Genomic DNA, 23,163 nt, shown 5'->3' on the forward strand with positions numbered 1-23,163 from the left:
ACCTTGGCACCGGGGAGGGGCCTGAGGCCCGCACTGCTGACAGCGGTCATTGGCAGAGCAGGAGGGACTGACTGAGCACCCCTCCGGCTCCAGACTTAAGTACACCGGGGGGAGGGGGGGCGATGACAGGAGGGAGTGGGCATCCCTCCTGCCCTTTTTTTTTTTGGTTCAGGGAGGGAGGGGGCGCTGTGTTGGGAGGTTTTTTTCTTTCATTGGGCAGATATTTTGCATGTGTAATACACACAAAATATCTGTGCCATAAAAAAATAATGAAAATAAAAAAAACAGCAGAAGCCCTGACAGCAGGAATAGGGCTCTGCACATGTCTCAATTGCTCGCTGAGCAATTGAGTCAGTGGGTTTGCATGCAAATCATTTGCATGCAAACTTAATAGTGAATGAATCGCTATTGGAAAATTAGCCATAAAAACAGCCATCAGCGATTGAGTCGCTATTGTTAGTGAATTTAGGCCATAGACAATTTGTGGTTGGGCAATTCATTGCCTATTTTGTTATGCTTCACTACCTCTTTGCTGCTGTTTTTATTTATTCAGTTTCTAATTCTACCTCCCCTCAATGTTTTCTATAGTACAGTACTTCCCAAACTATGGTTTGTGACTCCACATGGGGTCATGACCTGACAGGCATACATTGGTGTCATTATGATGTACCTTGGTGGCATTGCAGTTGTGAACGTAAGGTTGTGGCTGCAAGACCATTAGAGCAGCACCATTATAATAGATGAATATCCAAATATTAGAAATAAAATACATTTTTAAAAAGTTATAACATGGCACATCATCCAAAATCGTCAACCTGCAAACAGTTGATGCAGTAGTTAACATATACACAGGCAGGCAAATTCTTACTAGGCTCAATTCTATCCCTTGGGCTAAGGCAAAACTAGAATACTTCTGAAATACATCATCACAGAATGGAAAAGGGTGATTAACCAAATAGATGCATTAGTAGTAGTGACATTGTCCATGGATGTATGAAACGGTGTCAGGTCAAAACCGCGGAAGACAAAGGCGCGTGCCGACAACTGAGCGCAGCGCGGAGGCGCACACCGAAGAAAATAACTGTTTTTAGGGGCTCCGACGGGGAGAGTGTTGGGGGGAACCCCCACACTTTACTTTATACAGATTGCGCTGCATTGTGGGGGGTTTGGGGGGTTGTAACCCCGCACATTTTACTGAAAACTTCACTTTTTCCCTAAAAACAGGGAAAAAGTTAAGTTTACAGTATATTGAGGGGGTTAAAACCCCCAAACCACTCACAACGCCGCCGCGATCTGTATTAAGTAAAGTGGGGGGGGCTCCCCAACAAAAACCCCCGTCGGAGCCCCTAAAAACTGTCATTTTCTTCGGCGCGCGCCTCCATCTTGCGCTCAGTTGTCGGCGCACGCCTTTGTCTTCCGCGGTTTTGTCTATGAACCGTATGAAAAAGTCCCCTATTGCAGGAGCAGGTGAAAAATGAAAAAGAAAAATGTCTCACTGGGTATAAAAAAAATATATATCATTATAAATGAAAGAAGAAAAATTACATTTAGTATTGCTATTTTTAAAAAGGAATCTCAATTTAAATTGTGCTGTCTTAGCATTGCTAAATGAATAGATAAAGTTCTAAAGGACACAACAGTGAGTAAATCTACTAGAGTGTCCTCAACCCTGACTCAACTATGAAAAGTTCCACTGTAGCAAATAGGATGCTATTACTGCATGGTACTTACATGGACATCTGTCCTATCTGCTATCCAGCGGGCCAGCTGCTCTGCAGCAAAACCTCGCAACTGCAGCTCATACGTGTCCACCCTTTTGGGTTTCCCCTTTGCAGGGAAATGCATGAAAGTTGGAGCTGAATTCATGTTTAACTAGAATAAAAACATTAAAAAAAGCATTTAAAAAAAAATCATACAAGGGTTTTTCATTACAGTATCAAAAGATCTAAACAAGAAAGAAATTTTGTAACCATCTCCACCCACCCTCTCCCAAAAGAGATCATACCACCTCCGCAGCACATCTAAGGCCTGCCTCCAGTTGATGAAGTAGTGTGGTAGACACTTGAATGCACAGAAACAAAGGTTAATACTGAAAACTGTATATCAGATGGTGGTTATGCTCAAATTAAGAAAAATTAAAATTAAAAAATGGCGATAGGTTAATAAATCAAAAACAGAGATTGTGGTAAGAGCGGTTTTAAGAAAGGTTTGGACAAGTTCCTGTAGGAAAAGTCCATATATTATTGAGAAACACATGGGGCAAGCCACTGCTTGCCCTGGATCGGTAGCATGGAATGTTTCTACTTCTTGGGTTTTTGGCCAGGTACTAGGGACCAGGATTGGCTACCGTGAGAACAGGTTACTGGACTTGATGGACCATTGGTCTGATCCAGTAAGGCTATTCTTCTGTTAACAAAAGTGAGACTTTCTGTCCAACAAATGATGAGTCACAACTCCAGATCTCTCATTCCACAGTAAGCAATGATGTGGTCAAGCTACACAGCTAGATCAATACCCCCCACTCCCTCCCAAAAAAATATTTAAAACAGCATTAACATAAGAACATAAGAATAGCCTTACTGGGTCAGACCAATGGTCCATCAAGCTATTTGTTCAAGCTTTTTTTTTAAGTGAATACATAACAGTGGTTTGAACAGGTAAATGGTTTATTAAAGTGAAGACCAATGGTATTCAAGAACAGTTTGAATGCATTCATATTGTGACAATGCAAATAAGATTACTGTAACTGTATTTTACTCTACTTAAATGTATGTCTTTTTACTTTGCAATTTTATTGTGTATGGAAACTTGTAAGCCGCCTTGAATAAAGGCGGATTAAAAATATTTTAAATAAATAACTCTCTCAATAATAGACTATGGATTTTTCCTCCAGGAAAATTTTCCCAACCTTTCTTAAAACCAGCTACAATATCCACTTTTACCACAACCTTAGGCATTCATTCCAGAGCTTAACTATTCTCCAAGTGAAAAAATATTTCCTCCTATTGGTTTTAAAAGTATTTCCCTATAACTTTCAGTGGCCCCTAGTCTTTGTAATTTATGACAAGAGTGAAAAATTGATCCACTTGTACCCATTCTATTTCACTCGGGATTTTGTAGACTTCAATCATATCTCCCCCTCAGCTGTCTCTTTTCCAAGCTGAAGAGCCCTAACCTTTAGTCTTTCCTTATATGAGAGAAGTTCTATCCCCTTTCATCTTGATCGCTCTTCTTTGAACTTTTTCTAGTGATGCTATATCTTTCTTGAGATAAAGAGACCAGAACTGAATGCAATACTCCAAGTGAGGTCACACCAAAGAGCAATACAAGGGCATTATAACATTCTTAGTCTTAGTCTTAGACTCATTGTTCGGTATTGTAAGTAGACTTATTGTATTGTATTAAGACCTTTTGTTATTCGCTGAATGTCCAGCCTTCTTACAATGTAAACCACCTAGAAGTCGCCTGACTATGGCGGTATAGAAAAATAAAGTTATTATTATTATTATTATTATTATTAACTATCCCTTTATTAATAATTCCTAGCATACTGTTTGCTTTTTTGGCCACCGCCACACATTGTTGACACAAAAGTCATTTAGGCTAAGTTGTTTCCTGAAGAGTATATGGGAGTATACAGCCTTCCAAGGGAAAGCTCTTTTTTTAAAGTTCTTTTCTTAGTATTTTAAAAAGGTAAACATATAACAGCTTATGAAATGGAAAACTATACAATATACTAATGTCTTCTTGGAGAAGTGGTGATGGTGCAGTGTTCAACCTATTGCTACTGAAGCCCAGAGAGAGGCCTGCAACATGGCACTCAGAACTCTGCAAATACACTCTGTTCTACTCTAGGCAAGCATATTTTCTGCCTAAACATTATATAAAGCTATGGAAGAAAACAGGGCAGTGCACAAGTGAGCATGAATTAAAAGCCTGATGTAGCTGATCTTATCAGCTTGCTAAATGGAGACTAAAGGTAGTAGGAGTGGCCTATGGAGTATAGCAATGAGTTGAGAACCAAATAAGCTAGGGTTCAAATCCTGATTTTGCCAGGGACACTCCTTGTGACCTTAGATAAGTGAAATCCAAGCTCAAAGCTCACTTTTTCAAAGCTGTGTTTAGGTTCTAACCCTTCCAACTTGTAATACACTGTGTATCTGTTTCTCATTTCTTCTGCAGCCCCTACACTCTCTACCTCTTCATCCCTTTATGGAACAGTATATATTATTGATCCACCCTGTGTCCTGAGTGTCTGTTGTAATTAGATTGTAAGCTCTTTCTAGCAGGGACCATTTCTTGCTTGTTTAATGTATAGCGCTGAGTGCATCTGGCAGTGCCATAGGAATAATAAATAGTAGTAGTACCTTTTACTAAAATTTAGCATGTGTTAACAGAATTAGTGCATACTAAATGCTAAGAAATCAGTTTAAACTCATGGACTGCTTAGCATTTAGTGTGTGCTAAGCTTTAGTAAAAAGGTCCCTTCATCTCCTATTGCCCCAGGTACCCACTTAGATTGTAAGCTTTCTAGACAGGTCGTATTGTACCTGAAAACTTATCACCACTATCGATCACTGCATATTTCCAAATAGTACTATAAAAATAAGTATCTATACATGTAGTGAAACAGGCCACTTAAAATCTCTCTACCTAATCAGTTTAGTACTCCACTTTGTTTTCTGTTGCAATTTAGAAATCTCTTTCCAATTACCCAGAAAGCTAGTGTCTCTTTGGAATGGTACATGGAACTGTATTTTAATAAGAAACACTTGGGGAAACATTTAAACATAAATTTCCAAGCCTATTATTATTTCAACCTGAGCACTTTATATAAATTACTACTACTACTGCTGCTCTTAATTATTTCTATAGCGCTACCAGACGCATGCAGCGCTGCACAGAGTCACAAAGAAGAAAACAGTCCCTGTTCAAAAGAGCTTACAATCTAGACAAACAGGATGTCATGGATACAGTTATAGGGAACGGTTAATCAGCTGGTTGGGTTAGAGGGCAGAGGAGTAGGGTTAAGGATTGAAGGCTATATCAAAAAGGTGGGTTTGCAGTCTGCTTTTAAACTACATGCAATGACTCCTTGCCCCCAAAAATTTATAATCTGAACCAGTGTTCCCTCTAAGCGGGCGGGTGTTGTGAGCAAACTTTTTTCACTGTGAGCTAAAAATATCGGGCGCCAGCAAGTTATGAGCCAAATAAATATGTTGCTTTCTACCACAGAACTTCCTTACGTTTGTATGGAATCTATCCCCTTTCAACTTTAGAGAGTGCCCTCTCGTTCTCCCTGCCTTAGCTACTAAGTCTATTCCCTTCAGTACCTTGAATGTTTCTATCATGTCCCCTCTCAATCTCCTCTGCTCAAGGGAGAAGAGGCCCAGTTTCTCTAATCTTTCGCTGTACGGCAACTCCTCCAGCCCCTTAACCATTTTAGTTGCTCTTCTCTGGATCCTTTCGAGTAGTACCGTGTCCTTCTTAAAGTACCAGTGCTGGACGCAGTACTCCAGGTGAGGGCGTACCATGGCCCGGTACAGCAGCATGATAACCTTCTCTGTCTCTTCAGTCCAGCATCTGCCCCTTCCATTCACTGTCTGTCTTTCCCTGCCATCTCTCCTCCTGCCCCCCCCCACCCCCCAATTTGGTCTAGCATCCATCATCTTCCTTCTGTTCCCCTCATGGTCTGGCATCTCTATCCTTCCCTCCCCCCTGTGGTTTTTAGCATATCTCTCTTCTCATTTCCTCCACTCAGATCTGATCATTCTCTGCTCTCTCTTCCCTTTTCTTCTCTGGTCTTCCTTCTCTATTTTCTGCCTCCATCTAAATTAAATTCTTTCTTACTATTTAGTCCCGTTTCCCTCTTTTCACTGTGTCTACACACAGCTTGTCACCCCTTTCCCTCACCCCTCCATTATCTTACTATTTTCTTCCCCCTTTATTTATCTCCTCCTTCCATCCAGTATGTGTTCTTTCCCCACTTCCATTCAGCATCTGCTCTCCCTTCTCAACTGACATCCATCTGCCTTCTGCTCTCTCTCCCTTCTTCTCACTTCCATCATCTGTCCCCTTCTCTCTCTCTCTCATCTCCTCCATTCCATCATCTGCCCCTTCTCTCTCTCTCTCTCTCCCCCCCCCCCAACTTCCATCATCTGCCCCCCTTCCCCTCACCTTTGTGGGTCACTTTCTTTCCCCTGAGGGTGGCTCATGTCACAGGGGAAGCTTTGGCCGAGCAGAACCGCTTGATTGACAGTGGAACTTACTTGATTGATGTCGATGCTGGGGCCCGTTGCCGTTTGAAGGAAAAAAAAAAAGGTGGAAAAAAGGAACCTGTAAAGGCGAGAGGAAGGGAAACCTCCAGGACAGCTGCTTTTTGCCCTCCTTCAGCGGCCCAAGAGTTCAGACCAGCAGCGGCAGCTCTGTATGCTTTTAACTTCGGCACAGAGCTGCCCCTAATCAATAGTTTAGCGCGGTTTCATGAGGCAGCCTCGGGGCCTTTGATAGCCGGCCCGCTTCGATGATGCGATGTGGGCCGGCCTAGCAAAGGCCCCGAGGCTGCCTTATGAAACCGCGCTAAACTATTGATTAGGGGCAGCTCTGTGCCGAAGTTAAAAGCATACACAGCTGCCGCTGCTGGTCTGGAGGTGCGGAGACAAGGCAGGAGGCAAACGCGGTGGAAGGCAGGAGTCCCGGCACAGCGACTGCAACAGGAAGTTGCAAGTCAGCTGACGCCGGCCTTTCGTTGCGGCGGGGACCGAATCCTTCGCGGACCGGCAAGATTTTGTTTGCGGACCGGCGGTTGAAGAACTGTGCTCTACACTGTGTGCGCTGTGACGAGAAACATGTGCGCTGCGAGGTAATATTTTGTGCGCGTGCGCACGTCAACGCAGCTTAGCGGGAACACTGATCTGAACGTCTGTGGGAGAAGCTGGATCTAAATTCAGGTCTCCTGCGCCCTAGTCCTTTATTTCAACCATTAGAAGACCCACTCTCTTAAGCAACAAATTCAATCCAATTAATCCTCCTTTTACAAAGCCACAGTAGCAGCTGCTGTGTGGCAAACACTCCAAAGCCCATTAAATGGGCGTCGGAGTGATTACCGCAGCAGCAATCGCAGCTTTGTAAAAGGAACCCTACAACTGGGAAGAACTAAAGGGAACCGAATCTTACCATCTGAAATACATCTGTCCCCTCATCAAAATCCACCATGGCAAAAAATACCCGGTTGGTAAATGCACTGGAATATCGCCATGAGTTTGCCAGGATCTGGTATTCTTCATCTGCTTGTCTGTTAGCACACATAACACAAAGGCATACTAATGACAACAGATACATATCAATTACGTTAAGCTTTATATCATTAACATAGCATAGCCAGGTGTACTGCCCAAGCCTGAAGGATACCACTCGTGTGCAACTTGCAGGTGGTATTCTTGAGATATGAAATGGGCTTGGTGCAATGACTGCAGCCAGCAGGAACACTGTGCTGGGTGCAGAATGAGTGCTTGTATGCTTACAGTCTCTATGGTAACCCTGCCCTGTATCATGCATAGTAAATGGCGTCAGATAAAGATCTGTGTGGTCATCCAATCTGCCCAATGGTCACATTCATTTCTGAGGCAATGTTAAACCAATAATCCAGTAATTATTCATTTTAATTGCTAAGTTCCATTTTATTTACAAAGTTCCACTATTAGATGTTATTGCCCTCTCCCCTGAGACAGCCAAGACTTGTACTCTAGATATATGAATGTAGCAAAAGTGTGCATTCTTGTTCCTGATCTACATTGCCACACATGGAACACAGGCGTAAAAGTCCACCCAGCATCCGCCACACTACTCCACCAGTCCCCTTTGCAGGAAAAGTGAATGAAGTGTATGGAGCTATCAGGGGACTATACTGAAAAAAAAAATAAAACAAAAACATTTTTGAAAACTTTTCTTTCCTACTAAGGTAGATAAATTATTGAAAGCCCCTTGTATATTGAACGTCAACAATTTTGGCAACGTTGATATCTTTGTTCTGTGTCTGCAGTCAACTGTAGTTTGTTTTGCTTCTGTTCACTAATGAAAGATAGTTCACATAAATCCTGATAATAGTATATTGAAGATGAAAGTATTAAAGATAAAGCACTTACTTGCACACCATACACTGTCTCTGAGCCTGTAAAGCAGTAAACATTACAATAACAGAATAATTCCTTGGGGGAGCCTTCACCAGACGACGGAATTTGTCACCATTCATTCGAATAACAGCTCGCTTGCTGGCCCAGTCCATCAGCTGACCAACTTTTTCTGATAAAACCATCTATAAAGTCAAAACAATAAATATCTGCAATTATATAAACACATTACATTCACCAAAATGTATAGACCAAGAATGGAAAACATGACTTTAACCAATGCAACCTGTCTTGACAACACTGAATTTCTCTCCAATCTCACAGACTTTGGAGATCTTTGGAGGGGAGTGCCACAGGATGAAACACTGACCAAGCCAAATCTCTCCTAACTGGTTAAAACAGTAGGTGTTTAATTCAGCATTTCCCACACAGCAAACCAGCACAATGGTGTGCTATAGAACTGTCACCGCTACCTGATGTTCTGCTACTAAAAAAACACACACACACCAGCTACAAAAACATTAAAAAAAGCTGAGCATATGAAATAAATGCCTATGCATTATTTAGTTTTATTGCTAAATGGTGAGGTACAGTTCTACAGATGGCAACTGATTATATATATATATATATATATACACATATGCCCTTGCCTTGTAGTGCAATCTAACTGGGAGGACAGAATGGGCCAACTCATCTTTTACTATCTGAAATTTATAAAAAGGCTGAATGGCAAACTCAGCAACACTCATTTTAAACACCTCTTTCATATCTTCCATCCCCTAGGTTGACTGGAGATGCTGCAGATACCAGACTTTAGTACCCATGACTGAATAATGCCAAAAGAAACTAGTGTCTTCAGCCGAGAACCACCACTGCAATGAATTAAGCAGGCGAGCATGGCAAGGGAAACGAGGTAGGAGTTTTCTTTTTGAGGACACATAACACGTCCCCTCAAAGACACACTCCTTTCTCGCATCCAGGTGTCGACATCATCAATGCATTTTAGGTTGGGTTTTCCACAAACTCAAAGCCTGACTTCCATTCGCTCAACAGAAGTGAAAGAACAAGGGAGAAAACCAGACTTCGTTCCAGGGATCTCAAAGTCCCTCCTTGAGGGCCGCAATCCAGTCGGGTTTTCAGGATTTCCCCAATGAATATGCATGAGATCTATGTGCATGCACTGCTTTCAATGCATATTCATTGGGGAAATCCTGAAAACCCGACTGGATTGCGGTCCTCAAGGAGGGACTTTGAGATCCCTTAGTCCTGGGAGTATTCCAGTCGGGTTTTCAGGATTTCCCCAATGAATATGCATGAGACTATTTGCATACACTGCTTCAATGCATATTCATTGGGGAAATCCTGAAAACCCGACTGAAATATGGGCTCTCAAGGACCGGAGTTCCCTACCCCTGGACTAAGGGATCTCAAAGTCCCTCCTTGAGGACCGCAATCCAGTCGGGTTTTCAGGATTTCCCCAATGAATATGCATTGAAGCAGTGTATGCAAATAGATCTCATGCATATTCATTGGGGAAATCCTGAAAACCCGACTGGAATACGGATCTCGAGGACCGGAGTTCCCTACCTCTGCCTTAGTCCATCTCTCCGGGCCCAGCCTACCACAGAATCGGTTCCGCGCGCACCGCACACAAGTTTTCAAACTCCTTCCCTTCCCTACCCCCCCCCATTACCTCCTTCTTCTTCTGCCCGAGGGAGGGCATTCCGCACATCACCAAAACCACCAAAAGAACAGGAAGCACCCGCGGCCCAGTCATCGCCCCTCACCCCCCTCCCTCGCGCGCACGGGAAAACGGGAAAGGCGCCCACAGGGCCGTGACGTCACGCTCAGATGACGAGCCTTTCCTGAGCGGCCGCAAAGTTCTCGGGTCGCTTCCTGGGTGGTGACGTAGCTGCCCCAGCCCGACGCGCCTCGGAGTCGGCTCGCTTCCGTCTTATCAACCAATCAAAATGGGCGCGTGCTGCTGCTGTTCCATTGGTCCGTTTCTCCGGCGAGCAGGAGGAGTCGAGTTGATGGGTGGGGCAAGCGGGTTAGTAAAGTTACTTAGCTGGACAGCAGGATCTGTCAGTGTTGCTTGCTGGGGGGTAATGAAAGGCAAGGAGGTAACACTGCAAACGGCCATGCATTCATTTTCTCAGTGGTCAGTTACGGATGCAAAAGGTGGACACTCCAGAAACTCACTCAGTTGAACGTCGGTGCTGGAGGGGGAATGTTAGGTGGCATGGGTTGATGTTATTGGACAAAGGGGAGGACTACAAGAAGTTGAGATGGACTGGAAAATTGTAACTACTGTGATTTATGCCTATATTTATCTAAACTAAACTAAACCTTAAGTTTATATACCGCATCATCTCCACGCACGGTTTACAAGAACTTAAAATATAGGAAGAGAAGGGAAAAAAAAGGTTTACATGAACTTATATATAGAAGAGAAGAGTAAGGGGGGATAGAATTACATTTTAGTGAAAAGCCAGGTTTTCACTTGCTTGCGGAATAATTGGAGGGAGCACAGGTTCCGCAGCGGGATAGTAAGGTCGTTCCTAAGACCTATGATTCTGAAGAGAAGGGATTTTCCCAGTTTGCCTGCATAGCGAATACCGTGTAGAGAGGGGAAGGATAGTTTATACCAGTGGTCTCAAACTCAAACCCTTTGCGGGGCCACATTTTGGATTTGTAGGTACTTGGAGGGCCGCAGAAAAAATAGTTAATGTCTTATTAAAGAAATGACAATTTTGCATGAGGTAAAACTCTTTATAGTTTATAAAACTTTCCTTTAACAGTTAAAAGGAAAGATATATAAACTATAAAGAGTTTTACTTCATGCAAAATTATCATTTCTTTAATAAGACATAAACTATTTTTTCTGCGGCCCTCCAAGTACTCTATTTTTTTCTGCAGCACTCACATTTAAAGTTCAATATCTTTTCTTTCTCAAAACTGGCACATTTCAATCACTAAATTGAAAAAATCATTTTCCTACCTTTGTTTGGTAATTTCATCAATCTCTGGTTGCTCTTTATTCTTCTGACTGTGCATCCAATACTTCTTCCCTTCTTTCAGCCTCCTGTATGCTTCCTCTCCTCCAGACCTCATTCCCTCCCCCAACTTTTTCTTTCTTTCTCTATGTCTGTCTTTCTCTGATTCCGTGCCCCATATTTTGCTTTGTTTCTGGTTCCCTGTCCCCCCTCCTTCTTTCTTTCTTCCTTCCTTCCTCTGTGCCCCATTTTTTGCTTTTTTTTCTGGCTCCCTGTCCCCACCCCACCTTCTTTCTTTCTTCCTTCCTTCCTGCCCTCCCCCATGCCACCGCCACCACGGAATAGGCTGCTGCTGCTGCTGCTATCGGGAACAGGCCATCTTCCTGTTTCTCTTCTGCACGGGGACGACCAACTCTCACTGCCCGATGTCAATTCTAATGTCGGAAAGGATGTTCCGAGCAGCCAGGCAACGATTGGCTAGCCAGAACGTCCTCTCGACATCAGAATTGATGTCGGGCCGCCAGAGTTGGTCGGCCCTGCAGGGAAGAGAACACTGGACACCCCCCCCCCCCTTGGTACGCCACTGGAGCAGCAGCGTGTCTGGCCGGCTCATTCGTTCAAAGCCGCGGGTGACGGCTCCTTGTGAGATCCGCGCCTGCGTCTGAAGCCTCTCTGATGTTGTGACATCAGAGAGGCTTCCAATGCAGGAGTGGATAGCGCAAGGAGCCGCCAACCCGCGGCTTTGAATGAACGAGCCGGCTGCTGCTCCAAAAGGAAGAAAATGATGCCTCCAGACCGCGGGCTGCAAATAAAACCTGGAGAGCCACATGCGGCCCGCGGCCCGCGTGTTTGAGACCGCTGGTTTATACCTTTGGGCGGGTCTGGTAGAGTCAGGACTCGAGGAGTTATAAAATAGTGGGATTAGGGAGGAAGGATGCCGTGAATGATCTTAAAAGCCAGGCATGAGCATTTGAAATGGATTCTGGAAATCACTGGGAGCCAGTGAAGTTTGGCTAGGAGTGGGGAGACATGGTCAGACTTGCATTTTGCAAAGATCAACTTGGCTGCAGTATTCTGGATTAGCTGGAGTCTTTGAAGACTTTTTTTTTATCCTACAGTGAATGTTGTAATTTGTTGGACCAGTTTTTTTTAAATAAAATTTAAGTATTTTTATAAAAAGTATAGGGTATGTAGAATTTTTTTGTGATTAGACTATATTGGAGAAAGCAGAAAGGTGGTGGCAAATTCCCCTCCCCCGGCTAACGGGATTTAGCCCGGCTTGTGCCCACCTCAACAGATTTAATACATTTATGTAGATCCTGGTCTAGATGCTCAACCCAAAAAGCTTAGCTGGCATCCAGGACCGTGTGCATGGGACCAGGGTTACAATAAGAGCATAAGGAAAGCCATACTGGGTCAGACAATGGTATGTGTAGACCAGTATCCTGCTTCCAACAATGGACAATCCAGATCACATATACTTTGCAGAAACTTAGATAGTAGCAACATTCCATGCCCATTGCCTGTGATGTAGAAATTTTTTTTTTTATTTTTCTATTTTGTCCTTCTTTTCGCTCTCTTTTTCTTTTCTGTTCCTCTCTTATTCAACCAACCGCTTTAAAAAAGCGACCCCATCCATATGTTTTACCCTACTCCCACTTTCTCCTTCTCTTCTCAAAATATGTAACTTTTCCCCTCCTTTCCCTTTTACCTTCACTTTCAAGTTTGTCCAGTTAATGTCATTGATGTTCACTTTCATCATTTTAAAATATCTATTATTTTCTCTTTTTTAAAATTTTATTGTTAACCGGCCAGATACTTGTTGATGGTCGGTATATTAAAAAGTTAATAAACTTGAAACTTGAACCCCAGACCTTGATCACAAATACTTTAGGCTGTGGGAGTCTGCACAAAATTCACAATATTTTCTATAATACGATAGAATAGACTTGTATAGTAACATGGAGAAATGTTGAAGACTGTACTTCTGTAATTATGACACAGTACAGCTCTGTATTATTAAATTCAATGCCACTGCTGCTGTGTAGTTCAAAAGTTGATCCTCTGTGATTGGTATGTTATGGGTTGGGAAAACTTGGGGCTCCTTTTACTAAGCCATGTTAGGGCTTTAACGCACGGAATAGTGTGGCTACATTGCCAGGCGCGCTAGACCTTAATGCCAGCATTGAGCTAGCTTTAGTTCTAGAAGTGTAGTGCATGGTAATTTCCTGCGTGCACTAAAAACGCTAGCGCACCTTAGTAAAAGGAGCCCTTGGATTTGTGTTATGAATAAAGGAATACACTTTACACTTCTCCCTCAGTATTCGCGGGGGATAGGGGCAGAGCCAGACTGCAAATTGAGAAAAACCGCAAATATCTTCTCGTCCGGCTCTGACCCACCCCCGCCTCCCTCCTGCCTTCCCCACTGGCATCCCGGCCTTACCTGGTGGTGTAGCAGGCTTTCGGGGCAGGAGCGATCTTCCTACGCTCCTGCCCCGTGCAGATCACCAATAGGAAATGACTGCCGTGAGTTCCTGTAGGCTCTCGGGATGCCGGGAGAAAGGCTGGAGAGAGGTGGGAATGTGATAAAATATGGGCCCCCGCCCAAAATAAATTGCGAATTTGCGAAACCACGAGTGTGGAAATCGCGAATGGGGAGGGGGGAAGTATATATATATATATAAGAGTTGCAACATTACTATCTCTGCTTGTAATCATTTGCAAAAAATTAGTTTTGTAATTAGTAGAACTGTTGCTTTAAATGAAAAACAAGCAATATTGAAAAACGTTTTCTACCCAGTGTAGCTGCTGTGGTAACAAATCTGCTTTCAGATGAAAGCGTTCAAGTACCTGTATTGTGTTTTAACGTAGCTTCCCTCTCTTATTAGGTATAGATAGTGCAAGGCGATAGTTAGGTAAAAATGCTTTAAAATGCAGATTAGAAACATGTTAAAATAAAAAAAATAAACAATGTAAGAATATTGTAAGCATCAAACATTTACGTAAAATATAAAAAATGAGACGTGTCAGAAGTGGGATTCGAACCCACGCCTCCATTCGGAGACCAGAACACCCTACAGGGGAAGGAGTTTATTCCTTGAGTCTGGCGCCTTAGACCACTCGGCCATCCTGACACTGATGAGCAAATGGTTTCAATCTGTCTACCTAAAGATTTTAAATTGGGTATGCTGGCTGGTTTTATTACCATGTTTGTTTGTTTTTTGAATAATTTACGTCTACATTTCCTTACAAGCATAGTCTGCTTTTCGCTCTCCCAAACGCTGTTATCAGGCGGCTTATTCCAAGGCTAAAGAATCGCTCCTATTTGGCTCCTACTTGATTGCGCAAAAGTACAATATACCCTGACCAAAAAACCATTCTGATTAAATAAATGTATCCGGTTGATCGAAAAACGTCATAATTCATCGCGTTTGGAAAAATTTACCATTACAACTTTCAGCTACGATGTCAAAAAGACCTATGATGAAGAACTACAAGTCCCGTCTTTTTCCCCAGGCCCCGCCTTCTTTGCGTCCTCTGCACGTTCTATAAGCGGACAGGGCGCGCTCCCTAGCTCCTCCTTGTGCCGCGCGAGTGCTAGGGCGCATGCGTACGGGAAGCCATTTTGCTTTGGTTCTTCTCGCGCTCTCAAGGATACCGTTGCTGCCCTTGGCTCCTTTTGCGCGGCTATCATGTTTCCTCTGGCCAAGTCGGCGCTCGCGCTCACCGGTAAGGCCAGCTAACGGGGAGAACGCCTATAAGCGAGAGGCGGGGGTGCCGGCTGCCAGGAGAGCTTTTGGGCATCCTCTTAGCCGTGCCTTTCCTAGTTTTACTGAGGGGGGTGATGGGTTGGGTTGGTGTTTGGCAGCCTGCGGTTCGCCCTCGCCGAAGCTTTAAGAGGCGCGCGCGCAAAGGAGCCGGCAAAGTCTGAGGGTCGCGCGATGATTTTCAAACCGAGGCGGGATAAAAATGTGACACTGTAGCCAGGGGTGTCAAAGTCCCTCCTGGAGGGCCACAATCCAGTCGGGTTTTCAGGATTTCCCCAATGAATATGCATGAGATCTATTAGCATACCATGAAAGCAGTGCATGCAAATAGATCTCATGCATGCATATTCATTGGGGAAATCCTGAAAACCCATCTGGCTTGCGGCCCTTGAGGAGGGACTTAGGCACCCCTGCCCTAAGGAATGATTCAGAACAAGAATACTAGCAGTTCAAGGCATCTTTGAAAAGAAAGCATTTCAACTTACAATTGAATCGGTCTAACATGCGTTCTTCCCTTAGGTCAGGGGTGTCAAAGTCCCTCCTCGAGGGCCTAGTCCAGTCGGGTTTTCAGGATTTCCCCAATGAATATGCATGAGATCTATTAGCATACCATGAAAGCAGTGCATGCAAATAGATCTCATGCATACATATTCATTGGGGAAATCCTGAAAACCCATCTGGCTTGCGGCCCTTGAGGAGGGACTTAGGCACCCCTGCCCTAAGGAATGATTCAGAACAAGAATACTAGCAGTTCAAGGCATCTTTGAAAAGAAAGCATTTCAACTTACAATTGAATCGGTCTAACATGCGTTCTTCCCTTAGGTCAGGGGTGTCAAAGTCCCTCCTCGAGGGCCTAGTCCAGTCGGGTTTTCAGGATTTCCCCAATGAATATGCATGAGATCTATTAGCATACCATGAAAGCAGTGCATGCAAATAGATCTCATGCATACATATTCATTGGGGAAATCCTGAAAACCCATCTGGCTTGCGGCCCTTGAGGAGGGACTTAGGCACCCCTGCCCTAAGGAATGATTCAGAACAAGAATACTAGCAGTTCAAGGCATCTTTGAAAAGAAAGCATTTCAACTTACAATTGAATCGGTCTAACATGCGTTCTTCCCTTAGGTCAGGGGTGTCAAAGTCCCTCCTCGAGGGCCTAGTCCAGTCGGGTTTTCAGGATTTCCCCAATGAATATGCATGAGATCTATTAGCATACCATGAAAGCAGTGCATGCAAATAGATCTCATGCATACATATTCATTGGGGAAATCCTGAAAACCCATCTGGCTTGCGGCCCTTGAGGAGGGACTTAGGCACCCCTGCCCTAAGGAATGATTCAGAACAAGAATACTAGCAGTTCAAGGCATCTTTGAAAAGAAAGCATTTCAACTTACAATTGAATCGGTCTAACATGCGTTCTTCCCTTAGGTCAGAGGTGTCAAAGTCCCTCCTCGAGGGCCTAGTCCAGTCGGGTTTTCAGGATTTCCCCAATGAATATGCATGAGATCTATTAGCATACCATGAAAGCAGTGCATGCAAATAGATCTCATGCATGCATATTCATTGGGGAAATCCTGAAAACCCATCTGGCTTGCGGCCCTTGAGGAGGGACTTAGGCACCCTGCCCTAAGGAATGATTCAGAACAAGAATACTAGCAGTTCAAGGCATCTTTGAAAAGAAAGCATTTCAACTTACAATTGAATCGGTCTAACATGCGTTCTTCCCTTAGGTCAGGGGTGTCAAAATCCCTCCTCGAGGGCCTAGTCCAGTCGGGTTTTCAGGATTTCCCCAATGAATATGCATGAGATCTATTAGCATACCATGAAAGCAGTGCATGCAAATAGATCTCGTGCATATTCATTGGGGAAATCCTGAAAACCCAACTGGATTGCGGCCCTCGAGGAGGGACTTTGACGCCCCTCCTGTAGGACAAAAATGCGGGCTTGGGAGATCCATGAGGTTCGTGCTCGTTTTACTTCCTACCTGCCAGGCATTACAGAGGACGTTTCTGCTTTCTTAGGAAGGTCAGCAATGCCCCGGGTGTACAAACGAAATAGAAGCTGCTATTCGGACCTGGATAAAAGCAGGATCCTCTGGATCTTTATAATACCACTGCTGGTTTAGGTATGGGACAAGCACCCATGATGTAAGGGTGGGATAAACATAAAGGATCTCTAATTAGAAAACGAAGGTTGTAAATTAAAGAGCTAAGGCCAGTACTGGACAGACTTGCCTGATCTGTGTCCTACGTGTGGTGATTTGGTATAGGATGGGTTGGGAAGGGCATCAATGGGAACTCCACTAACTTGAGGATGTTACTGGCCAGACTTTATGGTAGATATCCTGCAAACAGGATGGTTGGATAGGCTGGAGTGAGCTTGGACAGAAACTTCAGCATTTGGAACCTAAGCCAATACCAGGTGGACTTTACAGTCTATGACCTAGAAATATAAAAGAAAAGACAAGTTAATTTAATCATGTATTTTTAATGGATATAACTAATGGGTGGACTGGATGGACAGTTTAGGTCTTTATCTGCCATCATTTACTATGTTACTATGAAGAAAGTTTGCAAAAGGGTATTTGTCTAGCTGTAAAAACAGATTGCGAGCAGTTCCTTTAGTGATCTTTGAGGTTAATTTCTGCTTCTCGCAGGTACATTGTTGTTTTTTGGGGTTTTTTTTTTTTAATAAACTTTTTTTTTTCCACAGATGTACATGTAAGTTAAGGCCAAATTGGTCACAGATTGCCTGTTTAATTTTATTGGTGATTAAAGTTGAAATGTGCAGCCATGTATCAACCAGAGTGTGCTGTGCACTGTTTTAACTTCCTATTTGCACAATGACGTAAACCTATTTTGCCTTCATTGGTAATACAGTAAACTGTTACTGGCACCCATGGGGTTTGGTGGATGCTGGATAACTGTAGTTTTTGGATGCTTGAGTTATTGTAAAGTTTTGTTTCCTTTCCCACTTCACTCCCTTCCCACCTTAATCTATTATCCCCCCCCCCACCCCCACTTGTAAGTCAAGCTTCTATTTTTCCCTTCTTTTTGACACTTTCTCGCCCTCCCTTCTCCCCCCACTTATGGCTCCTGTATCCATTCATCTCTCCTCCCCTGCATCCTGCTGGACCCTCCCTCCCCCAAACAGTCTGCTTTCTCTCCCTCCATCTGTGTGGGTCTGGCAGCCTGGATCCCACTCACTTACCGAAGCAGCAGCCGGTCAGCAGAGGCAGTGCTGAAAACAGGCTGCTTACAGCCAGCCCCGGTAGTGCCTTCCTTTCTGCTGACACGTTGGAAGTGACATCTTAGAGGAAAGGCCCTGCCAGGGCTGGCCATCAGCAGCCTGTTTTCAGCTGACCAGCTGTCGATTCTGCTTTGGTGAGGGGGGGGTATTGCGGCTGATGACCGTTGCCTTGCTTCGGAGCTGGAGAGAGGGGGGATTGCGGCTCAGTGCCGCTGCTGCTTTGGGGACAATTTCTGCCAGTTGCTTGATTAACAGTTAATTGGGATTCTATTGTAATCATATAAGTAAGAATAAACTGCCAAATTGTCTTGAAGCTTGCTAAATGGACATAGTTTTATAAAGTTTAATTGTGAAAAGGTTCTAATTCTTTCATTTTTAGCTCGTAGTGTTCAACGGATTGCATCAAGACAGTGCCACCACCAAAATGAACATGACTTCCATGCTAAATATGGCAACCTGATCCTTGTTTCTGGGGCAGTATTCTGTACTTCAATCTGGGCATATGTAAGTACTATTGGCATAAATTGATAGGGGGTATGCCTGGATTCTGTAACCGGCGCTGTTGGCAGCTACCAGTCATGTGTCAATCATATGTACATACATTAAGATGACACCTGCAGACATAAGGGATAATGTGGTGTAGATTTTGGGTGGATTTTGGAGGGCTCTCCATACAATATAAGTAAAATGTGACATCTGTACCTAGGACTTTTAATGTGAAATTCAGTACAGTACTTCTTAGAAGGGCCCCTCTGCTATGCTTAGCTGGCTGAACAGTTTGCTAAGAACTTGCTTTTCTGTGTTTTTCATGTCTACATAGGTCATTCTCAAAAGAAAAAGATGGACATCTTGCTGTTTTAAAAATTTGATGTTTTCTCTATTGGATTTCTTGACGCCTTTTCTAAAACATCCAAACTCAGACTTGGGCATCCAATCGAAAATGTCTCTCCACGTACACATATCCGTGTTGCTTGTGGGCTATTTGTGTGTTGGTTGTGGTTGCATGTTTGTGTTATTGATGCTCTTTATGTGACAGTGTTAAAGTATATGTTGTAAATTGGGTAGTTTGGGGGGCTTAGAGCAATTTGCAAGGGGAGTAGGTCTTGTGGTTGGGGCAGTTGCAGGGGGTGGGGATAGTAGAGAACAGAGGCAGTTTGAAAGGAGAGATAAACTATACTTTTACAGTATGTAAGCTTGCATCCTGGAGTGCCTGCTTCCATAGAAATGCACTGGGCCATTTTTGTAGGGAACTTTATTTTTTAACTCATTTTACATACATCCTAAGTTTCATCCCATTCTGTTAATTTTTTGGAGGAATTTTTATCTATGGACAAATACTCTTGACCTTTTAATGTAAATGTTTCAACTTCCAATTGGAACAAATAAGACAGTAATACATCAAAATTAATCAGCTGACCCATTTTTGTACTGGCTAAATCCATGAGTTTTGGCACAGGAATAAGTTACAATAAATTAATCTTGCGTTGATGGATGAAATTAATCGCATGGCTGAAAATTGACAAAAAATACAGTGAGTTTTGGAAAAGTGCTCTTCAATTATGTTAGAATTCCATATAATGAAGCTTCAATTTGGGGAAATAGAATATCCTTCCACATAATCTCCTCCCTTTTTACTAAACCGGCCACCAACTTTAGATGTTAGGAGTCCTTTTTATTTCCTCCCACAATTAACATTTCTTAGGCTGACTAGCTGTAGAGAACCGAATGGAGGCAGTTACCTGTTTCCACAAAGAAAAGACAAAACCACTAGCCTCATTAATAGTAACAGTAGCCTACGTGCAATCTACTGGTCTGTTCACTGAAGTTAGATGTCTCTATTAGGGAAGATCTACTTACTCTGGAAGGGGACTTGATGCTGGTCCATAAGACCTTGAGTATTCCCCACAGCAGATCTTCCTAGATTATTTCCCTTTTTTGTCCATTTCCATGCTCAAAGGGGCATTCCTCTTTGTGTGCACATCTGTTACTGCGTTCCGCGGTACACACTTTTGCTTTTAAATGGCTAGGTTGGATGTCAATGATGTTAGCCCAGTATGTGTCTGTGTTCCACAAAACTAGGGACAGTGTACACTACCTCTGTCATGACATCCCTCGCAGGTTGTGGATGGGCAGACTGGATGGGCCATTTGGCCTTTATCTGCCATCTTGTAAGGAAAAGTATAGAAATTATGCTTTGTGCTTAACTGTCTAGTCTTTAAATTTTTTCAGTGGTTGCACTATTTTATGTTTGGTAGATGTGACACTGATTTGAGATGTTTACTGACAGCACACAGTATGTACTCTGTTGCAGGGCCTGTTTTATTGTTAACTGTTAAATAACCCCCTGAGTCAGTAAATTCTTCAGTTGTTTTAACATTTTCTGCTGCTGTGAATTGACTTCATTGTCGGTTCCATCTTGCTGTATTTCAGTACTTCATTTTTTCACTCGGTGGATTTTATTTTACCCTGTATGCACAAAGTTTTACTGAACAGTTCCCTGGAATACCAAGTTAACAGCACACAAACATGGTTAAGGAAAACCTGTCTCTTTTATAATACATATTTTTTTTTTATTACTAACTAGATTATGGGCTACTATTCTAATCTGTATAAATATAAAAAAGTAAAGATACTTACTTACCTGTAGCAAGTGTTCGCCAAGGACTGCAAGCATATATTCTCATATGTTGGTGATTTCATCCATGGAACTCAGTTCAGACATTGCCATGTGCAATATTACTTTAAATGTTTAAACCAGGCTTGCCCAACCTTTTTCTACTGGGAGCCATATTTTATATTTTGTAACATTCAGAGGACCAAAACTCATTTTATCAAATAGTGGCAAAATACAATGGTGTGGTCCTCTCTCTCTCTAGGGAGGGGGTACATGAGCGAGAGCAGGTAGACTGAATGAAGGATGTGGATAAGATGAGAGACTGGTTGTGAGGGTACAACAAACTATTGTATTTTGCCACTATTTGACAAAGCATATGGCAGAATACAAAAATGCATGTTTTTGCCCTCCGAATGGTAGAAAATATAAAATGTGGCCCCTGATAAAGGTTGGACAAGCCTGCATGACTCATCAAGGTGGTTCATAGTATTTTGTAATTATTTTTATCTATCTATAACCCATTTATAGCCCTTTGTTCTAACAAGAGAAAATAAAAATTCTCTACACTTGCTAAACAAATGTTGTGCTGATATGCGTTTACCTTTAGAAATCAAGATGTGTGGCAACTAAACCATTTATTATTATTTTTTTTAATCTTGTGCCTGCTTTCTTTCAGCAGTCACTTTCATATTTAATCTTCTAAGCAAGTTAATGTTTGATTTTTAAATTGAGTTAAATATATATGAATACACACACTTGCAGATTTCCCTGGATATTTCTTTTCTTCAGAGGTACAATAATTACATGTTTAGAGGCAAACACCTGAGAATAAGGTGGTAGAACAGAAGTCTAAGCTCTGATTGTTGTTGTTTTTGGTGGTTGTTTTTTGCAGAGCATTTTAGAGACTGGCAGTTAGGTGAAAAAGCCTTGCATCTTGATCAGATTCTTAGGAAGCTGATTTGTAGAATTTTATCATGCAATAATCAGATCTTTTTAGGGGTTTTTTTAGTTATTGGCTTTTACCTTTTTAGTTTTATTCAATTTGTTTTTTTAACTATTGTAAACTGCATAGAACTTTACGGCCTTGCGGTATATAAACTGTTATTATTATTTATTATTATGTAGCTTAAATGCATTGCTAAGGTTGATATTGGAATGATAGTACCTGACTGTAGGTATTGTGTGACCTTCATGTGGTTGACCCTAGGCTTTCCTATCAAATACTTTGTGTAGCGCTTTCCTTTATGTTGGATTTTAGACTGTAAACTTTGATCTGCAACAGGGCAGTTAAAGGTGGTATAGAAAGTACCAATAAAAAATAAATATCCTGTATAATTTTGGAACCCTCCAACCAGTTCAGGGAGTCTTGAGGCCAGCAGTAATATAGCCTGGATTAATTTTGTTATGAGAATATGTTCAGAGCTATCCACTTAATTAATCCTCATAGATGAGTACAGCATGCAAGTTACTAAGCTATTGGTTTCTCTGGATAATATATGTTGTCTCATCATGCAAAAGTAGCGATAGGTGCATGGAAGTCTCCCAAGGGATCTGGAGAGATAGATGGTAAGTCTGCTCAAAATGGGAAATAAGCACAAATGATTTACAATGTTGAGGCAGAGAACCAAGATCAGTGCAATACTGTAAACCCAAACTAGGAGTGAATTGGGCTGTTTGGATGGAACTTATGGTCCACATCAGTATGGTTGAGGACTATTAAATTGGCTTCTTGTTTTTCAGGTTATAACACAGACTGGAATTACTTGGAATTTGTCCCCTGTTGGCAGAGTTACACCAAAGGAATGGAAGGATCAGTAAATTCATCTCTTCTGGTGCTGGAGCAATTTTGCACTGTCTTGTCTGTTAAAATCAAACTTGACTATGCTGTTTAGATAAAGGCATTACTTCCTTAGCACCATGCCATAGTTGTTAATATGAAAGTGTAATAAATATTTTAACATCTTTAATTTTGCTAATTCGTCTAGATATCATTGTTTCATGTCTTGTCCTGCTGCAACTGTGTATCATTATACTGTATTCTAAATTTTAATATGGTCAGAATTAATAGCAAGTTTTAAGTGCACTAGGGAGCAAGTCATGATGCCTTCATGAATAGATAGATATTCCAAAATCCACAAGTCCCACTGCTGTCTTTTCCCCAGTTTTCTTTGGGAATAGTTCATAAAGCCCGACTGGCATGTAAAGATTTAATTAATTAAATTGTATGTGCTGTACTGTATAGCTTATATTAATCGGATGAATCACCAAAAAGACAGCTAATAAATTAAATAGATTGGAGGGTTGGCTGAGTTTTTAAGACGGAGCAGTCCCTGTGGTGTATTGAGAGCAGCTTTGCTGATGTGTGGTTTGTTTGACACCTTGGAAGGAATGGTGAGCTCTGTATAGCC

The 23,163-nt window shown here is 42.5% G+C and overlaps 2 protein-coding genes and 1 non-coding gene across 3 annotated transcripts in view; 1 reads left to right on the plus strand and 2 right to left on the minus strand.

Annotated features, from left to right (window-relative positions):
* The window catches only part of MAGT1 (magnesium transporter 1), a 39,074-nt gene extending 29,045 nt beyond the window's left edge, over nucleotides 1–10,029 (minus strand). Inside the window, exons 1-4 of the mRNA XM_033946193.1 lie at nucleotides 9,823–10,029; nucleotides 8,145–8,314; nucleotides 7,177–7,294; nucleotides 1,732–1,872 (exon numbers count right to left, since the gene is read on the minus strand). Coding sequence (XP_033802084.1) covers nucleotides 1,732–1,872; nucleotides 7,177–7,294; nucleotides 8,145–8,314; nucleotides 9,823–9,906 — 513 coding nt within the window. The 5' untranslated portion in view covers nucleotides 9,907–10,029. The remainder of the gene's footprint in view (nucleotides 1–1,731; nucleotides 1,873–7,176; nucleotides 7,295–8,144; nucleotides 8,315–9,822) is intronic.
* Nucleotides 10,030–14,149: 4,120 nt separating this feature from the next.
* Nucleotides 14,150–14,259, minus strand: TRNAL-CAA. The gene is made up of 2 exons: nucleotides 14,222–14,259; nucleotides 14,150–14,195 (listed from the first exon to the last, which is right to left on the minus strand). It is a non-coding gene; the product is annotated as a tRNA-Leu (tRNA).
* Nucleotides 14,260–14,694: 435 nt separating this feature from the next.
* Nucleotides 14,695–22,731, plus strand: LOC117361645 (cytochrome c oxidase subunit 7B, mitochondrial). Its single transcript, XM_033947271.1, has 3 exons — nucleotides 14,695–14,854; nucleotides 18,521–18,645; nucleotides 22,496–22,731. Exons 1-3 carry the CDS (start codon nucleotides 14,818–14,820, stop codon nucleotides 22,571–22,573), a joined length of 240 nt encoding a protein of 79 aa, XP_033803162.1. The 5' UTR covers nucleotides 14,695–14,817; the 3' UTR covers nucleotides 22,574–22,731.
* The last annotated feature ends 432 nt before the right edge of the window (nucleotides 22,732–23,163 follow it).

The sequence above is a fragment of the Geotrypetes seraphini genome, chromosome 5 (assembly GCF_902459505.1).
Source record: "Geotrypetes seraphini chromosome 5, aGeoSer1.1, whole genome shotgun sequence".
Taxonomy (NCBI): Eukaryota; Metazoa; Chordata; class Amphibia; order Gymnophiona; family Dermophiidae; genus Geotrypetes; species Geotrypetes seraphini.